The 16,544-nt window shown below is 38.8% G+C and overlaps 1 protein-coding gene across 1 annotated transcript; it reads left to right on the top strand.

Moving 5' to 3' along the window:
- Positions 1-731: 731 nt before the first annotated feature.
- Positions 732-15,088, top strand: nek10 (NIMA-related kinase 10; the record flags this gene model as incomplete). The annotated part of the gene is made up of 36 exons (XM_079164451.1): positions 732-750; positions 1,935-2,037; positions 2,149-2,209; positions 2,331-2,467; positions 3,193-3,288; positions 3,372-3,456; positions 3,553-3,594; positions 3,690-3,768; positions 3,865-3,932; positions 4,801-4,880; positions 4,954-5,040; positions 5,396-5,620; positions 6,358-6,497; positions 6,904-6,965; positions 7,095-7,166; positions 7,258-7,322; positions 7,442-7,544; positions 7,674-7,802; positions 7,898-8,035; positions 8,789-8,834; positions 8,949-9,070; positions 10,061-10,163; positions 10,242-10,317; positions 10,912-11,041; positions 11,133-11,203; positions 11,504-11,711; positions 11,955-12,042; positions 12,146-12,220; positions 12,663-12,708; positions 12,876-12,913; positions 13,027-13,127; positions 13,361-13,471; positions 13,579-13,669; positions 13,885-13,928; positions 14,630-14,683; positions 15,068-15,088. 36 exons carry the CDS (start codon positions 732-734, stop codon positions 15,086-15,088), a joined length of 3,216 nt encoding a protein of 1,071 aa, XP_079020577.1.
- Between the last annotated feature and the right edge of the window lie 1,456 nt (positions 15,089-16,544).

Below are 16,544 nucleotides of genomic sequence, written 5' to 3'. Positions count from 1 at the left end.
TAACTCTATTTACGATTCCATTACTTGGCTATTGCTATAGAAATGCTTTATTACCAATAAGGTTAAGTAAACATCAACATTTTACACAATATAAATCCAACAAATATGTTCTATTTTTTTTGCAATTATGAACCATAATCTTTGACACTTTTATTTGACCATTTAATACATTTTAAAGACTGAGTGATTATATATTGTGTGAAACTAATCATAATATGAAAAACGGAGTATAACTATACACTATACACTATACATTCACTATACATTTTGAACATGATAAATAACATATATAACATTACATTAATTGTAAATATGTTGATTGTATATGGTCAATTTTACATACATAAATGCAAAATAACACGTTAGTTACCCCCAATTACACTGGATTTGTATGTGAATCTAAAGATTATATTGGGACTCTTAAAATTATAACAAATTAAAAAAGTTATAATAAGAATGATTTTCTTAATATCATTTTGTATTATTGAAGTTTATTTGTCCCAATCCTTTTTTTATATTTAATTATTTAAATATTATTTTTTCTCTATCATTGTGTTGAGTAGCCTACATGTTTGCAACGTTTGTATATTTGAATGATTTTTCAACACTACTTATTTGGTGATATGTCACCGTTTTATATTATATCACAGATGTATATAAGTGCGACTTTAAGCTGCTCGTGTCCAGTTGTTCAACGACATTCCGGTGACGGAGTAGCGTCTGTTGTAACCATGCGACCGGGACTCTCTTGTACCGCTCACCCGGATTGGTTAAATAATGTAGTGGAACTGAACATTGTTTTTACCTATTTGCTAACGTAAGGGAGCGTCTGCTGTTGCAAGAATAAAACAATTATGTCGCCTTTTATCCCCGGCTAAGGATATTTAATTAAGAAAAAATCGTATTTAATTCAGAACCAAGCTGCTGGTTTGCAGTGCTGAAGGAGTGGTAAGAGACCTTTGACTTGTCTTCTTAAAACTGCCAAACAAGGATCAGTTCAACCGCTTCCTGCAGACAAATGCAGGCTAAATAGTCGAGCTAGCCCTCTTATCACAGAGGCTATCAGAGGTGGAGGAAGTGGACTACTATGTACTCTGTTACTAGGCAGTATTTGCATAAAGATATTGCCTCTCTTGCAGAATAGCCCAATTCAGGTGCAGAAAAACGAAAATGATAAAAAAAAAAACAAGTATAGGCTACTGCAAAGGTCAAGAATATTAAATATGTAAGATATCTGTTTTGACAATGTAAAGAGCTGTGGGCACTGCATTGTTAAAAACAAAAACGTTGACCAATATTATTGCATCATAATGTTCATATTAAAGTGTTGGTTCCCTCAAATTACAAAACAAACACCATTTCCTACTCATCAATGGTGGTGTCGAGCTGTGCAGATAGTTTTAGTTTTATTTAATTAAGTAGTGAAAGTGGTAATGTACAGTGTAGAAATACTCTGTTACAAGTGAATATCCTGCATTTAAAAAAACAAAAGTATATTAAATATATAATTAAAGTATCAAAATTAAAAGTAGTCATTATGCAGAATGGTCCATTTCGGAATAATATATTAAATGTTACTGGATTATATTAAAAATATATATATATATATTATTATTATCTATTTATTTATTTTTATTTATACAAAGTGACTTTAAATTTGCAGCTTGTAAAGGTGGCGCTCATTTGAATAACTTTATATACCGCTGGGTAGCTTACACGATTGTATTACTTGATTTATATTTCGTATTAATAATCTAAATCTGCAAAGTAACTTAAGTTGTCAAATAAATGTCGTAAAAAGGTGCAATATTTGCCTCGAAAATGTAGTGGAGTAGAAGTAGAAAGTAGCATAAAATGTGAATGTAAAAAGTGTACTTGAGTAAATGTACTTAATTACATTTCACCGCTGTCTAAATGTGTCTTTGTGTCTGAAGTTGACTCATGGAAACAAATGGGGCCGCTGAAAATGTCCAATCCAGTTAAAAAAGGGAGACAAGGAGAAAAACTGCCCCTGAGATCCAGAGGAATCCAAAGCAAGTAAGCCGGGCGATCTCCTCCTCCCAGTCATTTAAAAGTCTGTTACATAATTTAAGATGAATTTCCCTGATATGACAAAAACAAATCACCTGATGAAGCCTGTTTTTTTAGGGGATCTCATGATCTCAGGAGGCTTCAGTCCCTGCTTGCCAAAAGCGTTCCCAGACAAGAGGTGAGCAACAACAAGTGCCTCCACACTGAGGCAGTGGGGTCCAGACACTTTGATAACAAAACCAGCTCACATGTCTTCAGGTCCGTGGGTTTGTTGTAGTACGAGACTCCCTGTGTTGCAGGTGGCAGCGTTGAGTCACAGTAAAGCACGCAGCAGTGGAGCCGGCAGACCTCAAGGCCTGCATCCTCCTAAAGACACTCACAGACAGAGGAGTGAGAGCGACATCGCCAGTGAGGCCTCGGAACTGGAAAAATTCAGGTTCTCATTCAATTATCTGTCATTTCCAGCTTCTTAAGACCACAAAACACACAATGAATTGGCTGCAAGAGCTCAATTTCAGCCTTTTCTTAAAACAGAAACATCCCTTTTCACCCACTCATCAATGTTAAGATGTTGGGGCTGTTCTTCCTTAACATGTTTTCTTTCAGAGTAAACAAAAACATCAAAATTACACATTTAGGTGTTCATTTTACTACAAATTATTTTTTTTCCCTCATATTAAGAGTCAGAAATCTCCACTCCACATACATCAAAGTTTGCAGTTTCATACCTATCTATATTCTGGAGATCTTTACAGAGGAATTTGTTTATATATCTACTACACATGCTTCACTATGATATATATAGTAAACAAGACTATGAATCAGCTTTTTGTTTTTGATTCACACAGATACAGACACAGCTCGTTCTGGTATCCGCAGCCCTGCATGTGACCAGAACATGGTGGTGTAGAAAACAGTCGAGAGTGGAGAAAATAATGAACTACTACACCCATGATGCAATGCATTGTGAAGTTGTCACTCAATAGTTTTGAAGGATAGAAGTACATGAGTTAATGAATAGTGTTCATTATGAGACTTCCTTTAACAATCAAACAGTCTGTACAGTTGTGGACCTAATTATATATATATATATATATATAATATATATATATACATATATATATATATATATAATATATATATATACGTTCATCTTCACAGCATCACATACAGAGACCAAAGATGTTTCAGCAGCCACCCGATGCATCAACTCTTCTCTGACATTCTCGCGTCTTTGGTGAAGAACAGACTCTGCAGGTAACATATCTTCAGAATACGGCAGCATTTCTTCTCTCGTCTCCCAAAAAAAGGTTTACTGACAACGTTTACTCCTTCTGTAGTGAATGGATTGATCATGCGCTGCCCAAGTCTGTCCTCAGAGTTCTGATCTGCTTACGATTATTGATCAGAGATCCCCACCATCAGGTACAACTTGAAAACAAAGAGTTGATTTGGTATTGCATGAATATTCCCTGTACTGTATGAAAACAGTAATGCCCCCTTTTAACTGCTTTCTTTTAGAAAATCCTCCATCAGCTCCGAGGCATTCATTTACTTGCCAGGGTAACTGCTCTCTAAGACGTTTCTCACTGTGTTCTTTTAGATTTATCCTCATAAATCTCATGTCGTTCCTCACCGCTGCTCCATGTCTCTTTCAGCATATGGAGCATGTCACTGCCGCGTATGCATCTTGCGGCGAACAGGCGTTTGCTGTGCAGAAGCTGGTCACAATGACCTGTGAGTAATCTGAGGGGCAAGTATCCAGACACATGATAATATGAGCGTTGTGTGTATACGTCCTCCTAAACGCTGCCTCTGCTGATTGCTCTGCAGACATGTTTCAGAAGCTGTCTGCTGTGGAGGGTCAACGGGTCTGGGTCACCGAGAGCGGCGCTCACATGGTGAGTGATAAGTCGAGATACGGTTATCTGTGATTATGTTTTCATATCATATTCACGACTGAGATAAACCTCATGCTGTAATAGTCATTCCTGTTGGTGCACTGGAACTGGCCACTCACTACTTATTGTATATATAATGTATTTATTTAGGCTCTACAACCAGGGTCTTAATATATATTTAGATTATAATTTATTTATATAATAATTTGTATTTTTTTTATTACAAATTGAGAATACACAGATTGCCATGCAACGTTTTGCAGCTTCCAGAGTGCAAATATCTTCAAATATTTAGTCTCAGTTGTCAAATGAAACAATGGAAACCGACGTGGAGAGTGATAGCAAATCTTTTACTCTCTCTTTGTGAGATATATGGATATATTAAGTCATGCTTTTTTTATATGATAAAAAAAGAACATAACAATAATAACTTTATTTATATAGCACCTTTAAAAACAGAGATTACAAAGTGCTTTGACAGACAACAACAACAACAACAACAGAAAGCTCAACAGTGAGGCCCAACAAAGCTCAAACTAAAGTTAGACTTAAACTCTGATAAAACAGTACAATAGATGAAACAATAAAACCAATACGACTTAAAATAAACCAAGAAATATAATAAATAACTTAATAAAATAAAATATAATATAAAGCAGTAAAGCGACAACATCACATAAAAGCCAGTCTGTAAGAAGTGATTTAAAAGAGATTACTGATTCCTTATCTCCTTATCTCCTTATCTCCTCAGGCAGGTCGTGGTAGTCAGTGAGTGTCTTTGCTCTCGGGTTATAATCTCAAATTCTTCTACATTTAATGTGCTTTGTGGAGAAAAAGTCAAGTCTTTCATTCAGTGAACCATTTCTAGACGCTGGTGAAGCTCCTCTCCACAACGGAAAGCAGTGTGCTGCTGGGAGCCCTGCTGGCACTCACCACTTTGGCTGAGAGGTAAGCAAACGTGTCATTCAATGCATTAAATACACTTAAGATTTCATCTGCTGTAAGCCATTTTCTTCTGCAGCCCAGAATGCAAGCAGGAGATTGGCCAGCTGCCCATAGTGGAGCATCTACTTGTAATACTGCAGGAATATGACCTGCTGTCAAAGAGGTTCGACACAACATTTCATCTGACAAATACATCAACAAAGCAGTGATTTTGAGTTGTTGGAACTTTCCTTCCTTCATGAGTTGCTGATAAAATAAAAACTAAACAAACAAATCAACAAAGTTGCTACATCTCGTCTCGTCTCAGCTTATCTCATGTTGTCTTATCTGACAGTAAACAAAGACACAAAGCTTTTGCTGTTGTAGGAATTTAACATAAGACCCTTTGTACACCAAATGATAAACTAATAATCTTAATACCCACAATTTAAGTGAGCAAGCAAGTAAGCAATACAAAATAATCTAAAACAACATAAAGCCTTGGAAACAAGCAAGGTGAACCTGATGTTTTCCTCCAGGATGAGTGCAGAGCTGCTGAGGCTCCTGTCCCCGGTGAGCCAGGTGAGGGACCAGGTGAGGGAGCTGGAGGGTCTGCCCGTGCTGCTGAGCTTGCTGTACGGCCAGCACCTGAAGCTGCTGTGGAGCGTCGCCTGGGTCCTGGTCCAGCTCTGCGAGGATCCCGACACCAGGACGGAGATCCGGAGCTGGGGCGGGGTGCAGCAGCTTCTCCGGCTGCTCAACAGGTTTGCAAAAACTGAGCGATTAAAGCGTATTTGATGTTTATACTACACGATAGGAATAGTCAAAGTTAAAACAGACTCTCTATTAATAGACGTAAAATGTGTTTCAACCAAAACGCTGTTAACACTACACATCTGTAATATTCAAAATCTAACCAACAGAAGCCAAGATATGCTGACCTTTAGTCTCTAGTATAGGTCAAGCTCCATAAACAACGGATCCTACATTTCCAATAGGGCAACTCGATTGCAGCTTTCATTGGATTCATTAGTTATCTTACCAGACAAGGAAGGTCTAACAAAAATATGCTGTTAGTTGGGAATTGTAGGATCCAGTGATTTTGGTGCTTGACCCATGAAAAAGTAAGCACATCTCAGCCTCATCAATTTAGACCATTCCTCTTTTAAAATCGGTCTCATATGAGTCCCCCAACTTTATAGAAGTACAACACTAAACTACTGCAGTACTTCAGAGTATTTGTAAAGTGAAAAAGGTCCAGATTTATACTGCCCAATACCACAAACTTTACCATGATACTGTATATCTGCAGAATGACTTCTGGCCTTCAAAACTACCAGATTTACATTTTAACAGCCAACGATGGAGGATGCAATTACAACCGAGTAATCAGCATCACAATGCAGTTCAGTTATGAAGCTTCGTTTTCAGGCAAACGCAAATGACAAAGTGCTGTTATTTGCATTATTTAGTACGGTGACGTACAACATAACTCTCCCAGTGACAGGCAGTACGTCTGTGACCGCTCGTCCATCGAGACGCTCTCCAGCGCCAACGCAGCCGGACGCATCCACAGAGAGCTCATCAGAGAGGAGCTCAGCCCACAGGAGGAGGTGGACAACACTGTGGCCCTGCAGTCAGGTCAGGGACCAAACAACTCGCCACATACTGCACGTAAAAGTGTTTTCTTGAGAGTAATATTCTGTACTGATGGGGAAACAGGCCTTTGTGCTCGCCGCTGCACAGTAAGCGATTCCCCCAAAGGAGTCTTATCAGTTGCTCAGAATGTAAACAGCTTTTTTCCTGAAGTGGGAATCCAGAACTTTTGAGACTTTGGAGGAAATAGTCTAAAGAAAGGACTATGAAATAAAACCCGACATTTTGTTACGTCTGTCCCAATAAGAATCTGTAGAGAAACATTGAATGTTACAGTCTAAAGGCTTCCTGTGGTTTGGGGAGTGAGTTATTAATGTTGGACAGTCTGAGACTATAAGGTCGCGTGTATGAGTTCTTAATGAAGTCGTATCCCCTTTAATCCCTTTTCCAGCCTGCTGCACAGTTCTGACTGAGCTTTGTCTGGATGACACATCTGCTCACCACATTGTGCAGGTAATGCAAACGTCTGTACATGAAGAGCAGGACAGTTGAGAGGATGGGAATGAATAAGTACAACTTCATATCAAATTACTAGAATATTTTAAAACACTGTGTCAATACATTTTGACATTCTTTTCTCAGGAAAATGGGGTTTATATAGTCTCAAAGTTGATTTTACCACAAAACTCTGGACCAAAGGTCTTATCCTTACAGGTATACGTCTTCAAATATGTTTTAAATTTCACGATAATATAAATGTAGAGTTTGAAACTACCTAAATGTAACATTTGTACATTTGTTATAGTGCTATGCGTTTCGGACCCTTCGGTTTCTTTTTAGCGTGGAAAGAAACAGACATCTGTTTAAAAGGTGATGTTACAAGATATTTGTTTTAAAAAGAAAAAATTCATTTCATGCATAATTTATTTAAATTTAGCTACTGTGAAAATGTTCTCCAATGCTGTTATGTAATCTCTTATCCCTTTCAGACTCTTTCCCACAGACCTCTTTGAGTTGTTTATTGATGTTGGACATTATGTACGAGACCTCGCGGCCTACGAGGGACTGCAAACCAAAGTCTCACTCTACACTGTAATAGAAGAGCTTCTAAACGCATTCATGTGTTTATTCAGCTGGTTTTTGACGGGCTGTGAAATAAAAAGAAACATTAATGTTCTTTACCTTGCAAATGGATGATGTTCTGTGTATTTTGTAATGCAGGAAGAGGAACTGGACAGTCTGAGAGAGGGCATCGAGGCTGTGGACCAGAACCGACCTCCCCTTAAAGTCATCAACGGTTACTCCATCCTGGACCATCTGGGCACCGGCGCCTTTGGAAGCGTCTTTAAGGTAAAAACGGCAGCGTTGGTTTCAATCAATTTTGCTTCTTTGTAACCTCATGCCATCAAGTGTCTTTGGTTTTAATGATTATAATCACATGACAGGTCTGGAAGCAGAGTGGCCAGAACCTCCTGGCTCTGAAGGAGGTGAACCTCCATAACCCGGCGTTTGGCAAAGACAAGAAGTCCCGAGACAGCAACGTGGAGAAAATCATCTCGGAGCTCACGATCGTCAAAGAACAGGCACAAAGTTACAGTTTATCATTTAGGCTGCACCAACAAGGATTCATTTTTAAACCAGATTAAATCATGGTTTAACTAAAACTAGCTTAAGAAAGATTTAATTTAAACCTTCTTTAAACGTCTGTTTAGTTTTTAAATTGAATGATGTTTAATTATGTTGCACCAATGCATTACAATACAGACTTGAATTTAAACTGTGTTCCAGTATCAACATTAAACTTACACTTGAGGTTAAACTTTTAAAATGGCCGACTTCTTAACCTAATGATGTCGAATCCACCTTTAAAGGTGGATTTTTATGTATTCTATCTTAAAGCATCGAAAAAATACTCATTACGAAATACTTATATAATCATGTCGCATATGACGCGAAACATCAGAACCTGGAGGGAATTGAGTTTTATGATGCTGCTGCTGGATTTCTCTCAATATACGGCACAGCAACGAAACTGTTCTGTAGACTAGACCCCTTTTTAATTTATTTTAGTGTGGGTAAGCAAGTATCTCCATATTGACTCAACTCTATTTAATTTAGGTTCAAACTGTGCTTTAGTAAACCTTGATTAGTTTGCAATTGGTCAACAGAGCTTTGCTTAATTTCAAATCTAGATTTGCTCATTTTAAACCTAGTTTTGCTAAACTCTGATTAGAACTAATCTTTAACATAATCCTTGTTGGTGCAGCACAGCCACAGAGTACATTTAATATCTGAACAGGTTATATTTTGTGTTGTTCATGTTTCTTCTTTTCTAGATGACACACCCAAACATTGTTAAATACTACAAGACGTTTTTGGAAGGTGAGGATCATTTTAGACCCCAGCTAGTGTGAGAAGGGAATACAACGGAAGTTCAAAGCAGAAAACCCCTCATCATCATCATCATCATCATCATCATCATACTCTTCACTTTAGGCGACAAGCTGTACATCGTGATGGAGCTGATCGAGGGAGTGCCGCTGGCTGAACATTTCAACTCTCTCAATGAGAAGCAGCAGAAGTTCACAGAAGACAGACTCTGGAATATATTCATACAGGTAACAACTCTGAAACTTAAAAAATCTTCTTTGAGAAACAAATCTGCACTTGGCGGCATTATGTTTTCGGGGTTGTCGGTCTGTACGCACGCACCTTTCCTGTGAATGTGATATCGCAGGAACGCCATGAGGGGATTTCTTCAAATTTGGCTCAAACAACACGCATGAGCAGACAAAGTAGGACACTTACATGTATTGTGATGAAGCTTAACGCTGCGCTTACAAACTGTTTTATGGTGACATAAAAAGTAATAATCGTACTCCACGCTCAAACGTTTTGCTCCACTTGCTTTCATTGTTTTTAGTTTCTTTCTGGGATCCTGGAATGTGTCTCCAGCACTCCTCGTGCACGACACATGCTTTGTACTTTCCTGGTAAATGAGAAGAGGCCCCTGGGTGTAGGCAACATGGAGGGAAGTTCAACATTGTTCGTTTGCTTTTACTTCCCACATTGTAACGATACAAAGCGTGTTGAAAATCAGCAAAGCATCCCTTTAACTATCAGTAGAACAATCGTGTGGGGAACTTCTATATTTGCTGTGGACATTGGTGGAGGAAGTACTCAGATCCTTTACTTATGTAAAAGTACTAATACCACAATGTAAAAATACCTCATTGATACAGTACACAGTAAAAATACAGTAAAAGTCCAACATTTCTCATGTTGCGATTGAGAGTGTGTGATAATAGAAAGCTAAAAGTAAGCTCGAGGATTTCTGTGTCTGAAATGAACACATTGGGAACATGCATTGGTGTTGATGAAGGTTTACTTGAGCTCATCAGAATAGAAAGTTGGTAATCACGGCAGTACAACACTGTTTCCTGTGTACATAATCTCCTCACTACAAAAGAAACTGTTTTTTTTGGTTTCAGCCTGAATGTAAATCAAAATTGGCATTTTGACTGAATGAAAACATCTCCTTCTCTCCAGTCAAGAGTCCTTTTAACAACTTAATTACTAGCTGATTTGTCTTCTCTTTATTCCCTCAGATGTGTCTGGCATTGAGGTACCTGCACAAGGAAAAGAGAATAGTCCACCGAGACCTCACACCAAACAACATCATGCTGGGGGAAAAGGACAAAGTCACCATCAGTGAGTGTCAACAGCTCATCACTCTCCCCGTCTTGTCTTATTATAAGAGTTTAACACGTGTCTTTCTTCTGCTTGAAGCCGACTTTGGCCTAGCGAAGCAGAAACAGGAGAACAGCAAGCTAACGTCAGTGGTCGGCACCATCCTTTACTCCTGGTGAGGACATTTTCACCATTCAGCTGCTTTTAGATTAAATGATCGGTTTTAAGCGGTAGAGTTTTCATCAGGACTATTTCTTTCCCTTATTCTTGAGAACTGTTTCTATAAAGATCAGTTTACCGAGAGCATCTTAAATTAAATGTATTTGTCGTTGGTTACATTGAGGGGGAGATATCTCAAAGCCTGTGCAAAAAATGTGTGGTGAGATGACACCAGAAGGAGGTGAGAAAATGAGTTTTTGGTGAATCAACCCTTTAAGGAAGTATGGTTTTCATGTTTCTACAGCCTGTTAGCAGTTTAGAGAAACAGCAAATGCTGCAGCTCAAGAGTGTTTATGGTCCTGACAACAGCTGTGTGTGCCTTGCAACATGTTTATGAAGATCAATTTGAGGAGAAGACCCTATATGAGGACATATTTGGAAGGCAGAGACATATTTCCCGGTCCTCTCTTTGTCAACGAGCTGTTGTTTTAGGGCTGGCGAAGATTAAGTTCAGGTACAGCAGGGTTGAACACTTGTGAATGCGTTGTAAGGATTCCTCTCAAGGTAACGCGTACAAGCGTTTGTGTGTGTGTGTGTGTGTGTGTGTTAGTCCAGAGGTGGTGAAGAACGAGCCGTATGGAGAGAAAGCTGACGTCTGGGCTTTGGGCTGCATCCTCTACCAGATGGCTGCTTTACAGCCTCCGTTCAACAGCAGTAACATGCTGACGCTGGCCAGCAAGGTTACACACACACACACACGCACATACACACGTCTCAACAAGTTTCCTCTCGGCCGTCTGTTATCTTTTGCTTCTTATTCTGTGCTGGTAGATTGTGGAGGCCGTCTACGAGCCGATTGAAGAGGGAGCTTTCTCAGAGAGAGTCAAGGACATGATCAGATGGTGAGGCTTTTATTTTGAAATTATGGATATTGATGAACTGAAAAGTCCATTAGTTATACTGTATCCTTAAAGGTTGAACATTAGCCCTACTACCATTTCACATTACTGGCAGTCATTTCAATATATTGGTGATAAAAAATACTTTTATTGGCTTAAACTCAGTGATTCTGCTTTACCAGATTAATTTATTATAGTTTAGAATTACTATTAAAATGTTATCTAAATCCACTAAAAATAACTAACTAGCATAATCGTTTTCTCCAACGTATTCATACGTTCTGCTTTGGGACGTCCTGTCAGGTGTTTGTGTCCAGATGCAGACCGGCGGCCGGACATCGTGGCCGTCAGCTCCAGCATCTCTGACCTCATGATGAGGCTGATGGACGGCCTCTACGCTTCTCAGAATGCACTGGAACGAAGAGCGGAGAGAGACAGGAAGCGAGCGCAGAGGTACTTCCTGGAGAGGCACAAAAGCAGGACGGACTGCTGTCACTCGAGCCCGTCTCAGGTGAATTAGATTTTGAAAATCGAAAGGAAGTCTATTGAGATTAGATTTATTTTTGTACAATGTCGCTGTTGACAGGTAATGAATTGTGAACAACAGACTTCCCTCTTATGGGCTTTGCAGTAACTATCAACTTCTGTAATGGCTAGATGCACATTTTTTATTCAACATGAAAGTTTGTATATATTTGGATATTTTCAGTTTGTCCTGCAGGGTTTTTAAAATACCAGCTGCACCTTTTTGCAGGAAAAACCCATCATGAATACTGAATCTCCAACTCCTCGCTCTCCTGCGACCTGCAGTTCAAACCACAGCCCGCAGAGCATCAGTCAAGGTGACTCTATTTCTTACTGCACAGAATTTAATCAACACAAACTGGGAAAGATTTGAATTAAAAATGATTAAACGTTGTAAATAACTATAGGTGTGTTTTTTAGATGATGCCTCAGATGCTGATGTAGAACCATGCGATACCAACATCAACACCACTGCCTTCACGGGGAAACGCTACGGTTAGTTCTCTGTCAGTGAGATAACTTACAAGAGAATATACGAGTGTATTTATCATGACGTGGATTATATGACAATGGGTCCCTGGACAGAGACACACTAAAGGCCCCACCACCTAGGAGGGAGACTCAGACTTTATAGTTGTTTAGCTTTGTTTTGTAGTCTTTTCGTGTCTCTTTTTTGTAGTTTAAATCTTCCTTTGTGGTAACTTTGAGTCTCTTCCTGGTCGGTTCATGTCTTTTTGAGTTGTTTTGAGTATTTCCATGATAAATAAGTCAACCTGTGAATTATAAACAAGGGGGGCAGTCTGGGATTTGAACACGCAGTCTGTTACCTACAAAGCTGGTCTTTTAAAGCTAGAAGTTACTATTGTTTTAAGTTTTTTTCAGATTGGTTGATTCACTGTGTTTGATTTGATTTTGGCTTGTTTTATTTCGATCAAAGAATTAAAGTCCATTGCCTGCAACACACCGGACCAAATACAATCTGGGTGAGTGAGAAATCGTCAGAGTAAAATGTATATTGTATATATTGACCACAGTATCATCATTTAATTATGCAAAAAGACAGTTATCTATAAATTGAGGCAGATTAAAAAGTGTATTCGCATTTGACACAGTTTATTAATCTGCCTTTTCAATTTCCCTCTCGTCTCAGTGGTGACTGCGCTGCTGCAAAGATTAAATCAAGACCAGGTACGTGTTCAGTCTGATTGGAACCCAAAAGAACCCAAAGAGCAGACGTTCTAAAAGTCTTTTATAAAACGTGTCCTGTTTATTTAGTGCGTTTGGTTCTGCTCTTACCTCAGTGTCAGCAGGGATCTGTGTCTCCCAGAAGAAGGTTCGGCAGATTGATGATCCCATTCAGAGGCTGCTCGTGCAGCTGCACAACATTATATACATCACTCAGGTAATAGAACTATTTTTAAAAGTCCAAATATGAGTCTGGTTTTATACACATGACTTGAATTTTAAGAGGGTCAATAACATGACTCATTCATTCTGTCACAAATCCATCAAAAACCTAAAACCACAAGGTCATCAATCTGCAAAACATTGTGTTTTCATCCTCACATTAAGCTGACTCAGCACTGACACTTAAATGTTTGTAAGAGATATATTCCCCCCCCCCCCCATCTCCAGCTTCCACCAGCTCCTCATCACAACATTAAACGACGGGTCATCGAAAGATTTAAAAAGTCTCTGTTCCACTTTGGGAGCGATCCATACAACCTCAAAGTGGAGCTCAGCAAGGTTTGTACGGTCGACTGACAGCCCAAAACCCAAAGATATACATCGTCACATAAGACCAAGAAAAGCTTCAATACTGACGTAAAGATCTCCTTCCTGTTTCCCTGTAGCTCCTCCACGCCTCTCCAGAACTGATGGAGTTCAGCACAAACAGTTCAGACTGGTGTCCTCTGGTCCACCACTTCACTGCTGACAGCACAGGTAAGAGGAACCGTTGCCACAGCTTCACCGTGCAGCAAACACAACAACCCTGCAGGCTCTTTGGCACATCTGCTCTTACACAACCTCAAAAAGGAAATTATTGATGTGATCTGGTGCGTTTTAGTGCCTTCAGATCTCAAATGATGCACAGCTGTATGTTAAAATTGTAATGCCAAGAATCTACATCTGATTTTCTCTTTCTCTGCTCCTGACAGGTGATGGGAATCTCAAAGATGGAGTCACCTATCAGCAGATGCAGGTCTGTTTTTCTGATACGGATTTTTGTGTGTTTCCTGTTTTAAGTTTTGAAAAACAAGCTATTATGAGATTTTTTCCTCAGTAAAACATTTTTGGGAAATCTGCAAGGTTTATTAAATATAGCATATATACCTTTCATATAACAACATCTCAAAGTGCTTTAGATGAATGAAAATGATACAATAAGACCGTAAAACAGTAAAAACTGCTAGCCACTGCGTCCGGCGCAGAAATAGTTCCAGCACGTGAACCTGTAAAACCACAACTTTATTTCTACACTTTGGTTTTCGAACAGATTAAAACAAACAAGATAGAAAGTGTTCATGAGTGAGATTCAGATGTTACATTCGGACAGAGCCAGGCTAGCTGTTTCCCTTTGCTTCCAGTCTTTATGCTAAGCTAAGCTAGCCGGCTGCCGGTTCATAATTACCGTACAGGAAGTAGGGTGGTATCAATCTTTTCATCCATCTATGTGGCAAGATGGTGAATGAGCGTATTTCCTAAAAATGCAATCAAGAATGAATAAATATTTTCTTTAATATAAACCACCCGTGTCAATACTGTGGATATGTATAATTCTGCTTTCTCCTGCTGGAGCTAGTGTCTCATTTTGGAACAAAATTCTTTAATTTCCGCTTCATGTTCATATTTGGATGTCTGTCTGCCGGTGAAGTGATTTCCTGTACAAATGCTCCTTTTCAGGGGATCATAGAGGAGCTGCTGGAGGAGAACAACTACTACGAAGCAACACACAAGGTGACATTTCATCATTAAAAGACTGTTTTCCAAAGATAAATCATTATTGCCAAAATGCATTTCATTTTACTGCCAGCAATCAGTTTGTTTGAGAACATTTGTCGCTGTAGTTCATCTTGAATTATAGAGCTCAGGGTCAGTTTACTGTCGGGGCCTCAACAACTGAAATAATTTAAGGATTTAAATTTCCTTATTGGTTTCTTTACAGTGATATGAGCTGTTAAAGGGCTACAGAGTTATTGGACTGACTAACAACGCAAGTGGGATTATAACATTTTAGTAATAAACACATCTTTTTATTTCACTGGTAACAAAATGAATCCTGAATTCACTAAATTGAAATGATGATTATAATCTTTTATACGTTTTGTGTGTTAATTTTAGGATCTCAGAGAAAAGAAATGACCAAGAAAACAAGTGACCGGCGTCTGTTTTCATCCTCGGATGTCACAGAAGCAGCAGGAAAGACAAATTATTCCTGCGCGGTAGCATTTGCATCAGCAGTAATTTATGATTATCTACATGTAAAACTAAGAATATTCTAAGTATTTGTTTGTCTTTAAACTATTTACAATATAACCTGTACCTATTGTTGTGATAGGGCTGCTGTAACCCGTTACTAAGACTGACACCACTCTAGGGCTGCGATTAACGATTATCGTCATCATTGTCTCAATTATTTGAATATTCGTGGGTCCATGAGATGAAAAATGTTCGTCGACCATCTTGTTTGACAAACAATCCAAACTCCAAAGATTTTGAATTGCGTAGATCATTTTTCTGTCGATCAATGGATGCAGCTCTACACACACCTCTTTGGTTTTCAGGCTTTTTATTACTGTGTAAATCTCCAAAGTCAATTTAATATATGTAATTTGCATGTGCTTGTATTGAAGTTCGAGGCTAATTTATATTTACATCGGTCTGCTCATATCACAGTGAACTGACCTGTAACCAGTGCACACACAGAAACAACTTAACCTCCGACAGTATCCAGAGCTTTTTTTATCTGCTCTTTTGTTTTTTTCAGATATATCTGAGTCTAGCACTTTAAATTCTCAGGACCAGACTCAGCGGTTTGACTGTTTTAATGTTTCAAATGGCTGCGAGCCAAATTTCCTCCGGAGCTGATAAGAAACCAAACGTTCACCTCAATTCAACATCAATTTTCAAACATATCACAATGTCTGTCTGCAGCTTTACGAGCAGCCAAACAAACAGGCAGTCTGAGATACTGTTATCATTTTCAATAAGATTAATGTCCGAAATATACTTTTAATCACAGAATGTTTTCACTGTCATTTTGGAGCCCAGCTGTCGGGGACTTTCGCATGCACTTTCATCCAAAAAGGGATTTATCTGTATAATCTGTTTCAGGAATATCTATTTTAAAATGAAATACAAAATAAACTATTTAATGCAGACAATGTCCATGTCATTTATCACGTTAATATAGAGTGGAAGCATTTTGCTCTAAAGTTAATAAACTGAGTGAGTTGAGACAAAAGGTTTGATACTTATCTATTTACCTTTGTAATAATTCCCGTATAATCTAGTCTTCTATTTAGTTTTCCCTTTATTTATTGTCATTGCTGTTGACATTTAAGGACCCAAATGAAGAAAGTCCATTTCAGTGATTTACTGAAAAGTGAAAAAAAAGAAGCTTACTGGCATTGGCAGCAAGTCCAAACAGAAGTAACTGAGAATCCACAGCAGGCCGGAACAAGTCAGGGTTCAGTGACAGGGATCAGGGATCAGGGATCAGGGTTCAGGGTTCAGGGTTACAGGTCAGAGATTTACAGGTTCAGGTGGCTGCAACACTAAAGAGCACGATGCAACACAACAATCTGGCAGCTGACTG

This window comes from Pholis gunnellus, assembly GCF_910591455.1.
Source record: "Pholis gunnellus genome assembly, chromosome: 8".
Lineage (NCBI taxonomy): Eukaryota > Metazoa > Chordata > Actinopteri > Perciformes > Pholidae > Pholis > Pholis gunnellus.
Note: the sequence above shows the minus strand (reverse complement) of the source record. Positions and strands in the feature narration are given on the sequence as shown.